Source organism: Candida jiufengensis (genome assembly GCF_024610255.1).
Source record: "Candida jiufengensis strain CBS 10846 chromosome Unknown scaffold14, whole genome shotgun sequence".
In the NCBI taxonomy this organism is placed as follows: Eukaryota; Fungi; Ascomycota; class Pichiomycetes; order Serinales; family Debaryomycetaceae; genus Lodderomyces; species Lodderomyces jiufengensis.
The window spans coordinates 116,023-135,121 of NW_026261566.1; the positions used below are offsets into that span (position 1 = coordinate 116,023).

A 19,099-nucleotide genomic window follows, 5' to 3' on the forward strand; every position below is an offset into this window, starting at 1 on the left:
ATATTCTAGACAATCTCATATCTTGAAACAAAATTTCCAATAAGAAAAAAAAAATAGCATTAAGAAAAATAAATTAAAAAAAAACTTAAAAAATCATTCCTGATATGAATTTCACTCTTTACTGTTTAATGGAATTAAACATTTCCAAAACACAACTATAGTGACCTAATATCCCCAACACAACACAAACATGCCAAATATTATGAGATGATAACATATAATCAACCCACCATAAACTCATAAAATTATTAGCATAAGGAGATTTTATTGGTGAATTTTTAAAATGCTTATTTAAAAGTTTACTAAATTTTTCGTCTTCAATTTTTTTTTCATCATTATCTTCTGATGATTGTTCTGATTGATTTAAAGTTTGTATCACTTGTTCTTTTGGTTCATTAATTTGTTCAATTTCTTCTTGAATTTCATTAATTTCTTCTTCTCCTGAATGACCTATTTTATCTTCCAATATATCTTTTGCGTCATATGTGTGGAAATTTTTATGTTGTTGATTATGTTCTTCTATAATTATATCATATCTCCATCTTTCTGGTATTAATCCTCCATAAAATACAACTCCAATTCCATAAAATAAAAATGATTTATAACAAAGTGGAATAAAAAATTTTAACAGGTATAATAAACCTTCATAATATGATTGACATAATAATGCTGAAGCTCCTGAACAACTTAATCCAACAAAAAATGCTATCCTTAATGATCTACATTCAGGTTTATCAAAATATGATGACCAATTTAATATAAATCCTGAAATACAACACAAAACTGAAAAGATCATATAATAAATTAATAAAGTAGGATGATTATATAAAGCACAATATTCAACTGTTACAATTGAAAAACTTATTAAAATAGTTATACCTGAATAATCAATACATGCAAAATTTGATCTTGTTGGGAAATGAGCACAACATGAATATGTATGCCATATTGATGAACTAACTAAACAAGTAATTGCAGCTCCTAAAAATGCATACATTGTTAAATTATCATAAAATGAATTATTTTGAAAAATTTTAGTTGATGGGAAATGAACTAGGGAAATATATAACATTCCGAAAAATCCAATTAAATGAGACCATATATTCATAGTTTCATTGTGAAATTTAAATACTGACTTTAGTATAGTTGTATTTTTTAAAGAAAATCTATAACCATTGATTATAAATTTATTTTCTCTCCATAATAAAGGTAATTCGTAATAATGTATCATGTTAAATTTTTCTGCATTTTTTAAAGCTCTATTAAAATTAAAATATTTTAATTTATCTAATATTTCAGAAGATGATTGTTGTAAATTAATTCTTAAATTTGGATTTGACATTATTGTATTATTGTCGTCTTCATCAAAGATAGAATATTTTTCTTTGAGATAATCATCAATTTTGATTAATTTTGCATCGAAATATGATATTGTATTTATTATTTTATTTGATAACATTTCTCTTGTTGTTATTGTAGATGATGATGATGATTTTTGACTTATGTCTTCTTGATCTTCTTCATCTGACTCTATTGCATTGTAACTTATTGATAATTCATTGAATAGATAATTATATTGATCATCTAATAAATTATATAATGATTCTAAATTTGTAAAACCTTTACTTAATACATTTTTTTTGATAAGGTATAATCTATCTCTTACAGTATTTAATTTTAATAGTGATATTTCTTTTAAATTGTTTAAACTCGATGATGAGCCTCTCCTCGATGATGACAAAGAAGAAGATGATGGATCTTCTCCATTTTCTTCTTCTTTTTTCTCTATTAATTTAGATTTCTTAACATCATTTTGTAAATTAAAATATTGTTCAAAGTTGTTTAATCTTATCTCTATTGAAGTTACGAAATAATCTAATTTTTCAATTAATAATTCTTCTATGGAAAAATATGATGAAGAATTTCTTTTTTGATGTTGAGAATTTAATGAAGTAGATGATGATGAATTTTGTATTTGATTTTGGCCCTGTTGTAATTTCTTTAATTTCTCTTGGTGTGGTTGATTTTGTTTTGTAAATCTATTGAATAATTCTTGAGAATCTTGACGAAACATCGTATTTGGTAAAGTTGATGTTGAAGTTGATGTTGATGATGTCGAAGTTGATGTTGATGATGTCATTATGTGTATAAAATTTGTATAAAAAACTCTATTAATGAAATAAATTTGAAAATTTGATATGAAGTGAATTAAAAACTGAAGATTAAAAGAGTAGCTAGGTCTGAAACTAATTATTTGAATAGTTTGTTATCTCTTATCTTAAATAGCAGAAAGTTAAAAATACCGCCTTTAGTGATGAGAATATGATAAATGAACGAAATAAACTTAAGTATAAAACCTCAAAATAATATAATAGATACTAAATGATTGAAATTTGACTTAATAATTAGCTTGGTGAAAACTTGAGATATTGGAGATGAATGAAATGAAATGTAGTTATAATATTAGTAGTAATAATTATATGAATGAATGAACGAATGAATGGTTAATTTATCAAATTATAATACAGAATTATTATTCGTATAATTATATTAAAAATAAAGGGTGTAAAATCCTGTATATAAAAATTGAAGATAATAAATCGGATGCAAAAAAATAAAAGATGAAAATTATAAAAGGGGTAAACTTTGAGGTATCACGTGTTTAGTGTCAATTACAGATAAATATATTAGATGACATTGAAATGTAGTATCTACTTTATTTATAACTATATAAGGTATATAATTATTTAAAACGTTTAAACGAATGTCAAAATTACCACTCACTATCTCCCATCTATATAAACTTGCCACTGTAATGTTTATTCTCTAAGTATCTTTAAAACGATTTTTTTAATCAACTTTTTTTAATACAATTGCAGTTCTACTTGGTATATAAACCATTAAAGAATTTGATCTATGATTCCAACTTTCATTATTAGTGAAAAATTGTTGTTTTTTACCAATTTCATGATCTTTAATTCTATCATGACCTCCAAATTTTGGTTCATCAGAATTTAATATGATTTCATAAGTACCTGGAATTTCAACTCCGACTTTATAATCTGGAAAAGATTGTGTTGAATTAAAATTAAAAATAAATAATAATCCATTTCTTTCAAATACAAGAACTTTATCTTGTTCATTTTTTAATGATACATAAGCTTGTGGAGAATCCAATACGTCCAAATGTTGCATCGCAGAATCAAAATTATATAAAAATTTGTATCTTAACATATCATCTTCAATTAAATTAAATTGTCTTCTTGCATAATGATAACTTTCATTATTTCCAGAACGTGGGAAATCTAACCATTCAGGATGTCCAAATTCATTACCTTCAAAATTTAAATAACCTTCACCACCTAATGCAAATGTAACTAATCTAATTAATTTATGTAATGATAAACCTCTATCTATTACTGGAGTTAATTCACTTAATGTTGACATATTTGTATACATTTCTTTATCCATTAACCAAAATGCTAATGTTTTATCACCAACTAATGCTTGATCATGAGATTCACAATAACTTATACATTTCTCACCATGACGACGATTTATTAATGTATGTACTATATTACCTAAATCCCATTGTTCATCTTGTAAATGTTTTATTATTTTTATCCACATATCTGGTATAGCCATTGATAATCTATAATCAAATCCAATTCCTCCTTCGGTTATTGGACGACATAATGTAGGCATACCAGAAACATCTTCTGCAATTGATGTAATTTCAATATCTTCTTTTTCACTTATATCTTTCATTAATATATGAGCAATTATAAGATAAACAATAGCTTCATTATCAACCCAATCTTCATTAAAATATTCATTATAATCACCACTGAATCCAGAACTTAAACCATGATGCTTATATAACATACTTGTTACACCATCAAATCTAAACCCATCAAATTTATAAACATCAATGAAAAATTTTAAATTTGATAATAAAAATCTCAAAGTTTCATAATTTGAATAATTAAATAATCTTGAATCCCATAAATCATGTTGACCTTTTGAACCACCATGAAATAAATAATAATCAGTTCCATTAAACATATTTAAACCATCTTCAACATTTTTTGAACTATGTGAATGAACAACATCCAATAATACTCTAATCCCCATACCATGAGCAGTATCAATTAATTCTTTTAAATCTTCTGGAGTACCATATCTTGAACTTATTGCAAAAAAACTAGTAATTTGATAACCAAAAGATGCATAATAAGCATGTTCCATAATTGCCATTAATTGTATAGTATTATAACCTAATTCATGAATTTTTGGTAAAATGTTGGTGGTAAAATTTTTATAACTTCCAATTTTAGGTTCAGGTGTTGATATACCAACATGAGCTTCATAGATTTTAATACCTTGAGATAATCTTGGTCTTTTATTTTTAAATTTATAAATTTCATTTGTTGGTGGGTTCCAATATCTACCTTCATATAAATTTGAATCTTTATTATATGTTGCACGTTTACACCATGGATCTAATCTATATATCCATTCACCATGAGGTAATTTCATTGCAATTTTATAAACTGAATCATGAGGAATTGTTGTAGTACCATTAATTTCTAATTCCCATAATCCAAATTCATTTATTTTTTTTAATTTATGTGAATCTAAATTCCAATTATTAAATTCTCCAACAAGACTAACTTCTTGAACTTCTGGAATATATTCTATTATTTTAGCTCCTGTAGTAGTTGGATTTAATCCATATGTTTCATATGAACTTGCAAAATTTAATAATGATCCTTCACTTTTAGTTAATTTTCGTATCCAATCTTGACTTAGTTCTTGTCTTTTTATTAATTGATTTGAAAATGGTTCTAACCATGGATCTAATTCAAGAACTCCTTTCACTAAATCTTTTGACATTTGTTTGATTTGATTCTTCGTATTTAATTTTATGAATATATATTTCGATCTGGCTTATCGTCCACTTTTACTTGATAAAAATTCTATGAACTAAATTTAATAAATTTTTTATAAAAAGTTTTTGAAAAAGAAACAAAATGGTTTAGATCAGATTTGAATTAAAATCAGTCAATTATTATAATTTAAATTCTTGAAGTATTATTTAGTATCGAATCAATATGACAATATAAATATAAATAAATTTCAAAAATACAATGTAAAATCTTATCTTTTAAAGTAAATTAAAGGTTGTTCAATTGTAAATGAATATTAAAATTATGTTGAATTAATTTAATTGTTGTTGGTTTTTTAATTTATTCCAATTTAATTTATATTTTAATCAGTGATTAATATTGATTGATATAATTATTACACAAAAATTTATTATTAAATCTCCTCATTAAGTTCAGCAATATAAAGTTTTTTGATAAATTTATGCTACCATTTGTGTTTCAGTTTTGAAGTTAGTTTAAGTAGAAAGATGTTGAAGTGGTTGATGATACCATTGGGACAATATTTCTGATGTAAAGTTTGTATAAGTTGTCTAGCTCAAAAAGCACTTTTGTTTAATAAATCTTATTTAAACATAATATTATTTTGTTTTCAATCTGTACGAGTTCGTGTGCCCGAAAGAATTTATTGATTTTGGTGCTAAATTGAGACAAACACATAACCTACAAAAAATGAGTTTATAATATATGCTAGATTTACTTAATAAAGTTATTGGGCTAAGTTTAACTATCATTTCTCAAGCTTTTGATAACCTACATTAATAGTACATATCTATTCAAAGTTAAATTAAATACATAAATTAAAAGAAACTATTTATGAAAGACTTGACATCCGAAACTACATAATGTACATTTTTTAGATATTCAAGATTATGTATAAAATCTAACTTTGACCCTACGATACATAATGCATATTGAGATTGTAATTGTAGTTCCAGATATTAGATCGTATGATACGGCTTGTAAAGTTAGAAACAAAAAGTTTAGATTTTATTACAAAAGCCTAAATACATCTACAATTTTAAAATTCTACTTGATATAATACAAATTTATTAATTAATTATCTAAATCTTTGATTTAAAATTCTATCAGAACCTTCATCTTTATATTCTTTTTCACTTACCCACATTTGATGAAAAGTACCCAAACTTGCTAAAACACTACCACCAATCCAAGATTGATTAATTCTTTCCATTGAATTTCCTACTGCATGTAATCTAATTTTTAAACCAGGATTTGAATTTGATAATTCATGATATAGTCTTTCAGTTAAACTTGTAATTAATGATGTTCCACCAGTTATTATTATGTTATTAGCTAATGATGCTCTTAAATCAATATCTATTATTGATAATATGTGGGTTATTAATTGTGATATACCTCTTATATCTAATTTTGAATCTGAATCGGTTTCTTCATCTTCATTTTTACGTATTCTTTTTAATGGTCTATATTCATTTATTGTGTTATGTTCGATCCCGGGAATTTCTCCATTGCTTGGTTTTGGTTGTAAATTTTGATTTTTAAAAGTATATAAATTTGGTTCAAATATAGTCTCTGCAATTTCAAATCTTTCTTGACCTATTGTTATTGATTGACCAGTTGGTAATTCAAATGATCTTTTTGAGAATATAGTTGAAGATTTTGGATCTTGTTGTTGTTGTTGTTGTTGTTGTATAACTTTTTTCATTTCTTGCGATGGGATTTCTAATAATGATTCTTTAAATTCATGGTATATTCTCGATATTTGATTTTTTTTAAACAGTTCTGATATTTTTATATCTTTTCCTAATGGTTTTAATTCAAATTTTGGTTCTTCTTCAGGAAACTTTGTTGGTGTTTTACTTTTAATAAATAAACTTGGTTCCAATTTTATATCTTGTTTGTTGAAATAATCTTCAATTATATTATTTAAAAATTTCCCAGAATATGGAGTTCTTAATGAAGATTTTATAAGACATATTCCATCAATTACTGGTGTTATACTACAACTATCATGACCTAAATCAACAACTAAACAATTTGCTCTACCTTGTTGAAAACTTATACATGAAGGAACTTTTGCTAAATATATACCAGGAAATTCAAATTTTTCAAAAAAATTTTCAATTAATTTAATTCTATATTCATTTGTACTCCAAATTGGTTCAGTTATAAGTATTGGTTGTTCTTTTGGATTTATCTTGAGTTGTTTAAAAAACCATTCAAATTGTTCCATTGCTGCTTCCCAATCTATAATTAATGAATTTTCAACTATGGGTTTTATTTCAATTTCTTCTTTTCTTGGTACATTTAAACTTTCTCCAAATAAATAGGTTCCTTTTTCTAATTGACCATAATTTGATGATGTTATTATTTTAGGGAAATCATCACCTGCATAACCTATTTTGGTTTGATAAGATCCTATATCTAGTATTATTGCATTTATTTCATCTCCTCCATATACTGTATTGGATGCACCCGCTGACATTGAGCTTTTTTATTTACTTTGTTGTTGTTGTTCTAGCTTTTAGTTTTAAATTTATTTTTCAGGATTGAAAAATTAATTTTTCTGATTTTGTTTTGATTAAGAGACCGTAGGAAAAGAGACTTACACCAACTGTTCAAAACCTCCCTTTTATAGAGGTAAAATAATGATGCTACTTGATTAAACACTTACTATTAATAGAGTTCGTTACTGAAACCGGCTCAGTATTATATCCATTCTTAAACTTATATATAATTTTTAAAATAATGTGCTTATTCATCAGGAATGTATATTCCACCAGAATGCCAACCACTAGCAGCAATAGCTACCCATTTACCTTTTCTTAAACCAAAAGGATTTTTAACTTTCATTGGAGTTTTAACTTCTATATTAGCACCAAGATCAACTACTTGTTGAGGATTTTCAGATATAGCTAATTCTTTTGGACCAATACCTAAACAACCACAATTTCTTGATTCTTGACCCCAACTTAAAAGTGAACCATCATTTGTTAATGCTAAATAATGATAATCTCCTATTTTTATTGATTTTATATTTTGATTTTGTAATTCAGGAATTATTATTGGTTGTGGGATATCATTTTCTGAATCCATTGATGATGATCCTGGATTTAAAAGATGATCATTTGATCCAATTAGGATTTGATCATGATTTGTAAATACTATGAAATTTGTGAAACAACTATTTAATTTTGTGAAAAGGATGTTTTTTGTTGATTGAGATGTTTTCCAATCATTGAAACTATTCATTGGAATAATCATTCTTTTTAATTCGCTATCGTCTATTGTTTCATTATTATCTTTATTTGCATATTCATGAGCATTAATTCTAAATTGATACAATTTCTGATCCAGTTTTCTTATAAATAATACATAATCAGCACCGACTGCAAAATCTACTATATTATTTTTTGTGTTTGGGATTATAATATATTTTGCTTTACTTTTATAATCTTGTTTATCAAATTGTTCTTTTGTTAATGGAGATCTAGTATACCAAACAACTAACCCAATATTATCAATTGTACATGCTGATAAATTCCAACCAGCAACAATTTTAGTGATTATTGAAGTTTGAGGTATATTGTCAAATATAATATTTATACCAATATTTGAGTTACATCCAGTATCCCATGTATAAATATTATTATTATCATCTAATGCGATTATATGTTCTCTACCAGTACTTATTGATAAGATTTTTCTGTTGGTGTATTCTTTTCCAGGAGGTAAAAATAATCTTGATAAAAAATTTGTTTCTTGAATTTTAGATTGTGGACGATTAGTGGTTGGTTCTGGTGGTGTTTTAAGTCTTCTTCTTGATTGTGGTATATCTGCTGAAGTTGAAGTTGAAGTTGAAGTTGGAGGTGGGGTTGTAATTGTAGCTTCATGATTATCATCATTATTATTATTAGTATTATTATCATCACTTTCATCACTACTACTATCACTATATCTTCCAGCCATTAATGGAATTGGCATTACACCCATTCTAGGTGGAGTTGGTCTTATACTTCTTCTACCTCCAATATGATCATCTCTATCAATTGTTCCTTGATTCATACTAGCTAATGCCATAGTACCAGGATTTGGTCTATAATCTTTTTCTAAAATTGATCCTGGAGTTGATAAACCAAATTGAGGACGTTTCCAATCCATACCAGTAAACCATAATTCACCATTATTTAATAATATAATAAAACTATAACCATTTGCTTCTATATCAACTATTAAATTATTATTAAAGTCAATAATACTTGTTGGAGTATGAACTGACCAACTCCCCAATTTTTTCAGTACATTTGATTGATTAATTCTACTTGATAAATAACCTAATCTACCACCATTACTTTCACCCCAAGTAAAAATTTCTTGTGTTTTGGAACATCTTAAATAAAATAATTCTTTCCAATTTAAATTTTGATTTAAATTTAAAGTATAATCATATAAATTATTTGAAAATTTTTTATTATATAAAATTGAATAAATTGATAATGAATTAATAAAGATTTGATATAAATTCTTGTTTAGTATAAATAATTTGAAAATATCTTCACTTGTTAAATATTTACAAATTTCATTAACCAATATGTCTTCTCCTAAACTTTCTATATTTATCTTAGAATCATCAATATTGTTATTCATTTGGTTATTGGGTTGGTTAGTGATTTGAATACTAATAAAAGTAATTGATATAGAATCTTTTTGAACTTTGCCGCACGGAGTTTGAATCTTTTTTAGATCTCTCTCTTTTTATATAAGGGGAATTCTAATTTTGGTTGTATTAATTAAGAAAAAGATAAACAAAAGGATAATCAAATCAACATCGATAATTTTAATCAATTTGAATGGATGTCAAATATAGCAGGTTCAGTTTACGATGAAGAATTTATAACAGATAATGATAATAATTCACAAAATGATGCAACTGAATTTAGTGAAGTAGATACAAATCATGGTATAGGACATGAAACAACAACAAGAGCTTATAAAAGAATTTTATTACAAAGATTTACTATATATAATTCATTTCAAACAATGTATATTGTTGGATCTAATGCTAAAGAAACTTTATATAGAATTATGGAAATTAGTAAAGATAATGATGATGATTCATTATCAATAGTTGAAGATAAAAATTATTTTTATACAAGAAAAGATATGATTGAATTATTAAATGGATTAAATGATTCAATTGAAGGTGGTATACATAAATTAGCTCAAGGTCATGGATTATTAGGATTAATTAAATTTACAAAAGAATATTATTTGAATTTAATTACAAAATGTTCACAAGTTGCAATATTAGGTGGTCATTTTATATATCATATTGATGAAACAAAATTAATTCCATTAGGAACAAATTATAAAAGACCTGAAAAATATAGTGATGAAGAAAAATTACTTTCAATTTTTAGATATTTGGATTTAAGTAAAACTTTTTATTTTAGTTATAATTATGATATTACAAATTCAATGCAAACAAATTTTATGAGACAAAAATTGAAAAACAATACTAAGAATAATAATGATCTTTATAAAAATTTTGAATATAATGAAAGATTTGTATGGAATAACTTGTTGTTGAAACCTATATTAGAAAATGATGAAGTTGCAACTTATGAATGGTTTCAACCAATAATTCATGGATTTATTGATCAAGCTAATATATCAATTTTTGGTAAAAAATTTTATATAACTATAATAGCAAGAAGATCTCATCATTTTGCAGGTGCAAGATTTTTAAAAAGAGGTATGAATGATAAAGGAAATGTAGCTAATGAAATTGAAACTGAACAAATTGTTGGAGATATGTTAACTTCAAGTTTTCATGATCCAAAATATGGTCTTTATAATAATCCAAGATATACAAGTTATATACAACATAGAGGATCAATACCATTATTTTGGACTCAAGATATGAATAAATTACCTAAACCACCTATACAAATTAATTTACCTGATCCTTTTTATCAAAGTTCTGCATTACATTTTAATGATTTATTTTATAGATATGGATCACCCATTATAATTTTAAATTTAATAAAACAAAAGGAAAAACAACCAAGAGAAATGAAATTAAATATTGAATTTCAAAGATGTATAAAATATTTAAATAATAACCTAGAAGAAAAAGATAAATTAATTTATTATGCTTTTGATATGTCAAAACATTCCAAAAAAAATTTAGATGTTATTACTCCATTACAAAAAATTGCTCAAAAATCAATTGAAAAAACTGGTATATTTTTGAATGGTACAAGTTTACATACTACAAAATTACAAAAGGGGATTATAAGAACAAATTGTATTGATTGTTTAGATAGAACTAATGCTGCACAATTTATAATATGTAAAGAAGTATTAAATATGCAATTAAGTGAATTAAACATAATCCCCAATGATATGATATTAGATTATGATTCAGATTTAATAAATATAGTAACAGAAATGTTTCATGATCATGGAGATACTATAGCTATACAATATGGAGGATCAAATTTAGTAAATACAATGGATTCATATAGAAGAATAAATCAATGGTCGTCACATACAAGAGATATGTTAAATAGTATTAAAAGAATTTATTCAAATTCATTTATTGATTCAATAAGACAAGAAGCAATAAATTTATTTTTAGGTAATTATATTTATTCACCAAATGAACCAAAATTATGGGAATTGGCAAATGATAATGCTTTACATAATACTCTAACATTATTTTTTAGTCCTAAAAGAAGTTATATAAATTGGTATAATCATGAATTTTTAAATAATAAAAGATTTAATTTAGAAGATAATAATAGGAATAATGATAATGATAATGAATCAACAATTATCACAAATCAAAATAATTTTCTTTTAAGTGATAATAATACTAAAAATTCATCATTATCAGATCCATGGTTTAATGAAGTATATATTCAAACATATACATCATTTGATAAATTATTTGAATTTAATATGAATTCAAATTTAAATTATTTTAATAAAAATGAATTTATTGATGTTAGTCCTTTTAAAAATAGAAAATATCCAAACTCAAATAATAAAGAAGATTTAAAAGAAGGTAAAGAAGAAATGAAAGAATTAATGAATCATGAAAATGGAATAATACATGGAAATCAAATTAATAAAAATAATAATAATAATAATGATAATTACAATGATAATAATAATGGTTATACAAATTTTGATAAAGTTAATCCTAAAAAGATAAAATCTTTTATTACTTCCAAGATTAAATTAGCACAAACTAATAAAAACCATCAACAACCACCAAAAAACAGAAATGAATATGAAAAAAATTCAAATAATAAAAATCATCAAGACGAAGAAGATCAAGAGCAAAATCAAGGTAGAAATGAAGATGATTCATCAATTTTAAATTTGAAAACTAATAATCAAGATTTACAATTATATAAATCACAAGATAATCTTCCTTCATTAATTAAACAATATAAACAACACCCAATATCAAATACAAAAATATCCCCAACCAAAAAGAAACCCAGCGAAAAAGACGTTGAAATTTATGAAAATTCAACTAAAAATTTATTAGTAAGGATATGTGATTCTCATAATTATAATTATTTAGATGTTAATTTAATCGCAGTTTCAGATTTTAAAAAATATTATAATTATATTAATTCAAATAATATTGAAGATAATGGTGATTTTAATATTGAATTAAATACTGATTTTAATTATATTTAGAATTTATTAATATATGTTTTGCATTTTATTTAGATTTTTTTTATGTCAATTGAATTTAATATAGATTTAACATTAATAATATTATTATTTTCTTTAAATTATAAATTTTTAAATCTTATCTTATCTTATCTCTTATTCATTTACCTATTTGGAATATATTAATAATTTTGCCATAGAATACCAGAAATTTTAAATAACATTAGTATCAAAATTTAGTACAATACTTTAATAGATTCTACTACAATAATTAGATTTATCTATAAAAGTTTCAATTCAAGACCAAAATCTCGAGCTAATTACTCCTGATTCTTATTTTTCTTTTGCAATTTTAGAAACGTGTATATGGTTCATTAAAATAAAAGTTTAATTCCTAATATCTCGTATAAATTGTTTATCTTGACATAAAATGTTTCAATCTTGTCAAGAATCAAAACGTTTGAAACGTCTTGATCTTCGATTAATGGATTTAGCATGTGAAATTGAACTCAATTATTTGATTAATTTCGTAGTTAATTCGTGAATTTTTTTACACAATACGATTTTGATTAGTTGTTTCAAAATAAAATGATTTACGTTTATTATTATATAACAGAATTATGTCAAGTAATGATACTTTTATTTACATATGATTTTTGATTGATAAGTTTTACATATTTAAAGCTCTAAATTCAGATAAAAGATTAAAATTTTGAAAAAGTCAATCTCGAACAAAAATTCAATTGAGATTCTTCAAAACTTTAAACTTCAAATGAAAAGAAAGTAAGTTTTTCTTTTGGAAATCAATTGATTCATATTTGATGTCTTAAATCAATATAATATTTTGATAAAACACAACTTAAAGGGTTTAAACTTTTTAGTGTTCTAATTTTGATTGTTTTGAATCAAAAAAAAAAAGAACAAACACAATAATATAAATTAAGAAAAAGTCCGTTAATTCCGATTGATACATAATAATTTTTTATATAATAAAATTTGATGTATTATTTATTAAATTTATTACATATAATTTATGCACGTTACGGACTTTACAACTCTAACTGTTTAATATACACAGAATAATTCTTCAGGTATTAAAATGAAATTGTTGGGAAGTTTTAGTACAACATGAAACAAAACAAGTCTAAATTATAATCCTAAAATAAAATTATTTGAATCTAAAATATTTGAAGATTTAAGACAGAATCATTTCTTTGAGTTATTGTGTCAATTCTAAAAACATGGAGAATACTTAAAAGCGGAAGAACATAAATCAGTTAAAATCCCCTATATCTAATAACTTAATGTATTAAAATCTAAAGGTACGAGAAACTTGTTTAAAATCTGTTTAATATTCTTAAATCATTAGTATGCCATCTTCATGATCCTTGTATAGCGAGAATGGATGCGTGATAGAAGGAAGAAAATGAATTCCATAGTAATAATTTCATAAATTAATTTATAAAACAAAAAAAAAATATGAAAGTATGGAATATTTCATTTAATGTATTTAACGGAGTTAATTGAAATCTAAAAAAGTTAAAAAATTATTTTTGTCAACGTTTTTAATAAAAACAATAAAACGAATTTGATGTATATCAATTGCGATTTTACAGGTCTTGTAAAAGCTTACCTCGACAAATTATTCCAATAATGAAGTTTCGATTATTTCAACTTAATTGATCTTTATTTGATAATGAGTTTAATCTCTCCGCAAATTTACTTAACTTTAAATATTATAAATAATTAGCAAAATACGTAAATACAATATAAATGAATAATTAAAAATTAGGTTTGCTGCTACATAAATTTATAAATTTATAAATTTAAAATTTAAAATTTTGTGGGGTTTAAAAAAAATTCTATTTTAATTTTTTTATTTTATTTGGAAAATAATTTAAGCTATCTTGACAATTAACTGAGGATAACTTCAAAATTGTACAGAACACCGCCACTTGGAACCTGCTTAGTATCGGAATATATATGTAGTTATAATCTTAGAACCCTACCTTTATGTAATGGAACTGTTCTTGTTTGACCAATTATATTACATTTCAGTTCAAAATTTATAGTTGGTAGCATTTATCAAAGGGTACCTTTTATTATTTATTATTTATTAAAATAGCCAATAATAATTATAATAAATAATTAATAAATAATAAAATACCCCACCTTTTAATTTAATAATATTTCTGTCATTTCTGTCATCTGATTTTTACTAATAAATAATAAATAATAAATCATAATAAATATTATGTATCGGACTTTAAATTAAAATTATTATTATTATGTAAATTATTACGTAATACAATTAAAATTAAATAAAAAATTCTAAATTAAGTTAAAGTTTTAAAATTTCTAAAATTTTCATATGTTAAATTTTAATTAGAGAACAATAAAAACAATATAAATAAATATATTATTTCCAACAACTATTTAAATTTATAACGAAATCATTTTACAATTTATTTAATACTTTTTTACCTTTTTTCAATTAAATTCAGTTTTTCATAATTATTTATTCATTGCTCAATTACTTTTAATTTTTTTCATTTCATTTGATTTTCATTTATAAATAGTTTTAAATATATTATTTACAATTAAATTATAATATATTAGAATAATTACTTTTATCACAACAATTTCATATAAACAATTCTTATATAATCATTATAATAGTAACAATTCACTTATTTTTAATAATAATATAATAATGTCACAATCATCATTTATAAATCAAATTCATTCATTAGGTTTAGAAATTTTACCATATTTTACAAAATGGTATTCAGTATTAATTATTGCAATTATTGTATATATTGGATCATTAAATTTAATTAATTTATATAATTCAAATAGATTAGGTTGTAAGAATCCACCATTTTATAAAAAAGCTGGTTTTACTGGTGTACCAGCATTATTAGAAGCTGTTAAAAGAAAAAACAATGGTAGATTAGCTGATTGGGCTGATGAAACTTTTGATCAATTTCCAAATATGTCAGTTTATTTAAATGTTTGTGGATTATTAAAAATTGTTTTTACAGTTGATCCAGAAAATATAAAAGCTGTTTTAGCTACACAATTTAATGATTTTAGTTTAGGTACAAGACATGAACATTTTGCTCCTTTATTAGGTGATGGGATTTTTACATTAGATGGTAATGGATGGAAAGATTCAAGAGCTATGTTAAGACCACAATTTGCAAGAGAACAAATTGCTCATGTTAAATCATTAGAACCTCATATTCAAGTATTAGCAAAACATATTAAAAATAATAATTTTAAAACTTTTGATTTACAAGAATTATTTTTTAGATTTACTGTTGATACTGCTACTGAATTTTTATTTGGAGAAAGTGTTCATTCATTATATGATTCAAAATTAGGATTAGAATATCCAAATAATATTCCAGGTAGAGAAAATTTTGCTGATGCTTTTAATATATCACAAAAATATTTAGCTGATAGAGCTTATATGCAAATGTTTTATTGGTTAACAAATCCAAAAGAATTTAAAGAATGTAATAAAAAAGTTCATTATTTAGCAAAATATTTTGTTGATAAAGCTTTAAATTTTACACCAGAAGAATTAGAAGAAAATTCAAAAGATGGTTATATTTTCCTTTATGAATTAGTTAAACAAACAAGAGATCCAAAAGTTTTACAAGATCAATTATTAAATATTATGGTTGCTGGTAGAGATACAACAGCAGGATTATTATCTTTTACAATGTTAGAATTATCAAGAAATCCAAAAGTTTGGTCAAAATTACGTCAAGAAATTATTGAAAATTTTGGAGAAGGTGAAGATGCAAATATTGATGAAATTACATTTGAAAGTTTAAAAAAATGTAAATATTTAAAATCAGTATTAGATGAAACTCTTAGATTATATCCATCAGTTCCAATAAATTTTAGAACTGCTACAAAAAATACAACATTACCAAGAGGTGGAGGTAAAGATGGCAGTGATCCAATATATATCCCCAAAGGTTCAACAGTTGCTTATACCGTTTATAAAACTCATAGATTAACTGAATATTATGGAAAAGATTCAGGAGAATTTAAACCAGAAAGATGGGAAAATATGCCAAGATTAGGTTGGGCTTATTTACCATTTAATGGAGGTCCTCGTATTTGTTTAGGTCAACAATTTGCATTAACTGAAGCAAGTTATGTTATTGCAAGATTAGCTCAATTATTTACTACTTTAGAAAATAGAGATAATATTTATCCACCAAGAAAATGTATTCATTTAACTATGAATTTAGAAGATGGTGTTTATCTTGGAATGAAATAAGTTGATGTTGGTTGTTGTTATTTATTGATTGATTATTTATTTGTAAATTTATTTATATATAGGTTAATGGTTTTTTTATTATTTAGATTTTTTTAATTAAAAGGTTTTTAGATAATATTTTAAAATTCAAATTCTATTTTTATAGGATGTAGTAATTTCCTTTACGTTATTGATGTTATATTTAAAATAAATACAAATAAATAATTACCAATATAATTCAGATTTTAATGAGACCAGCTCAAGTTTTCTTTAGTTATTCACTAGAATACCTTCGTTTTAAATGAGGAGAAGAAGATCCATTTATTATATAACCATTTTTATCATAAAGCAAATCTAATTTGTTTGAATTTCTTCGTTTATTATTATAATTAGGTTGATACGTTTTAGGTACTTCAATTTTTGTCTTTTCTTGTGGTACTTGTTCTTGTTCTTCTTCATCATCATCTTCGAAATCGTATTCTTCCATTTCTTCATCATCTTCTGAATCATAAAATTCTTCGTCATCATCATCATCATCTTCTTCTTCTTCTATATCGTTTGGTCCCTCGTCTTCAATTTCTTCATCCGTTATTATTAATTTTTCTTGATCTTTTTGAGTTGGTGATTCTTTTATAAAATGTAAAAAAAATTTACTACTTGTATTATTATCATTATTATTGTTAATTTCCATATAATTTTTTTCATCATGAATTAAATTTTTCCCCATAAGTTCAATTAATTGAAAATAATATAAATTTAAAACATCTTGAGCAAGTTTTATATCATTTTTTAATAAATTTGTTTTTGAATTTATAATTGTTTGTTTACTAGGAATTAATCTCCAATCAACTCTATTTAAAAAATCTAATTCTAAACAATTTAATTCACTTAATGCTACCCCTCCAACTTTTGCATAATGAGAATTTGTATAAAAAAAATCTTCTATACATTTTTGTGAAATCATTGTTGCAACTAAAAGGAAACGATGAACAGTCCATGAATTTAATGTAAAAAATGGTTGATATTGATGTGATAATAAATCTATATAATATATTGTTGTTAATAAATTTGCTGGATTAAAATTATTAAATTTTGTTAATCTTGTTAAATAGGTGAATATTGATATTGCTGGTGGTGTTCTTGAATGATATCTTGTTAATAGGTTATTTGTAGTAGTAGGTGTTGTACTAGGTGATGTGGTTGTTGTGGTGGCGGTGGTGGTTCCATTTGTATTAGTTGATGAAGAATTTACTATAGGTGGATTTGAAATTGATGTTGGTACTGATTTATCATTTAATGAAATTAATGAAAGTAACATTCTTGATATTAATAATATTAAATAATCTATTGGACAATCCATATAATTAATTGGTAATTTTTGAATTTTAATTTTTATTTTTGATTTAGTTGATAAATCTTCTTCAAATTTTTTGGTAGATAGTTGTTTATTAATTTGAATATTATTATTATTTTCATTTGTAATATATGGTTTTTTCAAAAGTTGAGAATCTTTTGTATCTTTTGTTGATAATTTATGTTCATTTAATAAATTCCTACTTTCTTCTTTTAAATGTTGAATTTTAGGACTTATTAATTTATGATTTAATTTATGTTTTAGTAGATCATTGTTGTTGTTATGGTTATTGTTATTATTATTATTATCATGATGATAGTCTTTATATAAATGCTGTTTCTTTAATTTATCTTCTTTATTATCATTATTTAAATATTTTTCATAAATTTCTAATGATTTTAATTTCCTTTCTTTATTAATTTGTTGGAAATATAATTGATGATCTGATAATGTTGTATGTAATTGATTTGATTTTATATATTGTGAAATAAATAGTAGATCTTTTTCATTTTTCTTTTTATTATAATCATTTTTTATAATATTTTGATTAAAAATATCTGTATATATATTAACTTCATTTGTTGCCATTTCAGTATATTTTGATAAATTATTATATCCATAATTATGTTCTTATTGTTAATTATAGTTATCTAAATGTTATTCTTGTTTTGATAATTGATTATAAATTTTGTTTGTAGTGAATAATAATATTTACTATAATCAGATAATATATATTAAAGAACGTGGTTAATTTAAAAATGTATTCTTGAATTATATATTGTTGAAGATGAACTTTTTTTCAGTCAACAACAATATTCGTTTATTTAATTCTAATAAATT

At 23.6% G+C, this 19,099-nt stretch overlaps 7 protein-coding genes across 7 annotated transcripts; 2 read left to right on the forward strand and 5 right to left on the reverse strand. All coding sequences in view use genetic code 12, as the record gives it.

Moving 5' to 3' along the window:
* Window positions 1-118: 118 nt before the first annotated feature.
* Window positions 119-2,140, reverse strand: KGF54_005230 (uncharacterized protein; the record flags this gene model as incomplete). The annotated part of the gene is made up of 1 exon (XM_051766006.1): window positions 119-2,140. The coding sequence occupies one exon, from the start codon at window positions 2,138-2,140 to the stop codon at window positions 119-121; it is 2,022 nt and encodes a 673-aa protein (XP_051617750.1).
* Window positions 2,141-2,850: 710 nt separating this feature from the next.
* Window positions 2,851-4,896, reverse strand: GLC3 (1,4-alpha-glucan branching enzyme; the record flags this gene model as incomplete). The annotated part of the gene is made up of 1 exon (XM_051766007.1): window positions 2,851-4,896. One exon carries the CDS (start codon window positions 4,894-4,896, stop codon window positions 2,851-2,853), a length of 2,046 nt encoding a protein of 681 aa, XP_051617751.1.
* A 1,110-nt stretch (window positions 4,897-6,006) lies between these two features.
* On the reverse strand, window positions 6,007-7,416 carry ARP4 (Arp4p; the record flags this gene model as incomplete). The annotated part of the gene is made up of 1 exon (XM_051766008.1): window positions 6,007-7,416. One exon carries the CDS (start codon window positions 7,414-7,416, stop codon window positions 6,007-6,009), a length of 1,410 nt encoding a protein of 469 aa, XP_051617752.1.
* Window positions 7,417-7,685: 269 nt separating this feature from the next.
* Window positions 7,686-9,578, reverse strand: KGF54_005233 (SCF ubiquitin ligase complex subunit; the record flags this gene model as incomplete). Its single annotated transcript, XM_051766009.1, has 1 exon — window positions 7,686-9,578. One exon carries the CDS (start codon window positions 9,576-9,578, stop codon window positions 7,686-7,688), a length of 1,893 nt encoding a protein of 630 aa, XP_051617753.1.
* A 207-nt stretch (window positions 9,579-9,785) lies between these two features.
* Window positions 9,786-12,650, forward strand: KGF54_005234 (phosphatidylinositol-3,5-bisphosphate 5-phosphatase; the record flags this gene model as incomplete). Its single annotated transcript, XM_051766010.1, has 1 exon — window positions 9,786-12,650. One exon carries the CDS (start codon window positions 9,786-9,788, stop codon window positions 12,648-12,650), a length of 2,865 nt encoding a protein of 954 aa, XP_051617754.1.
* A 2,689-nt stretch (window positions 12,651-15,339) lies between these two features.
* KGF54_005235 (uncharacterized protein) lies at window positions 15,340-16,926 on the forward strand (the record flags this gene model as incomplete). The annotated part of the gene is made up of 1 exon (XM_051766011.1): window positions 15,340-16,926. One exon carries the CDS (start codon window positions 15,340-15,342, stop codon window positions 16,924-16,926), a length of 1,587 nt encoding a protein of 528 aa, XP_051617755.1.
* Window positions 16,927-17,179: 253 nt separating this feature from the next.
* On the reverse strand, window positions 17,180-18,847 carry KGF54_005236 (uncharacterized protein; the record flags this gene model as incomplete). Its single annotated transcript, XM_051766012.1, has 1 exon — window positions 17,180-18,847. One exon carries the CDS (start codon window positions 18,845-18,847, stop codon window positions 17,180-17,182), a length of 1,668 nt encoding a protein of 555 aa, XP_051617756.1.
* Window positions 18,848-19,099: the final 252 nt, after the last annotated feature.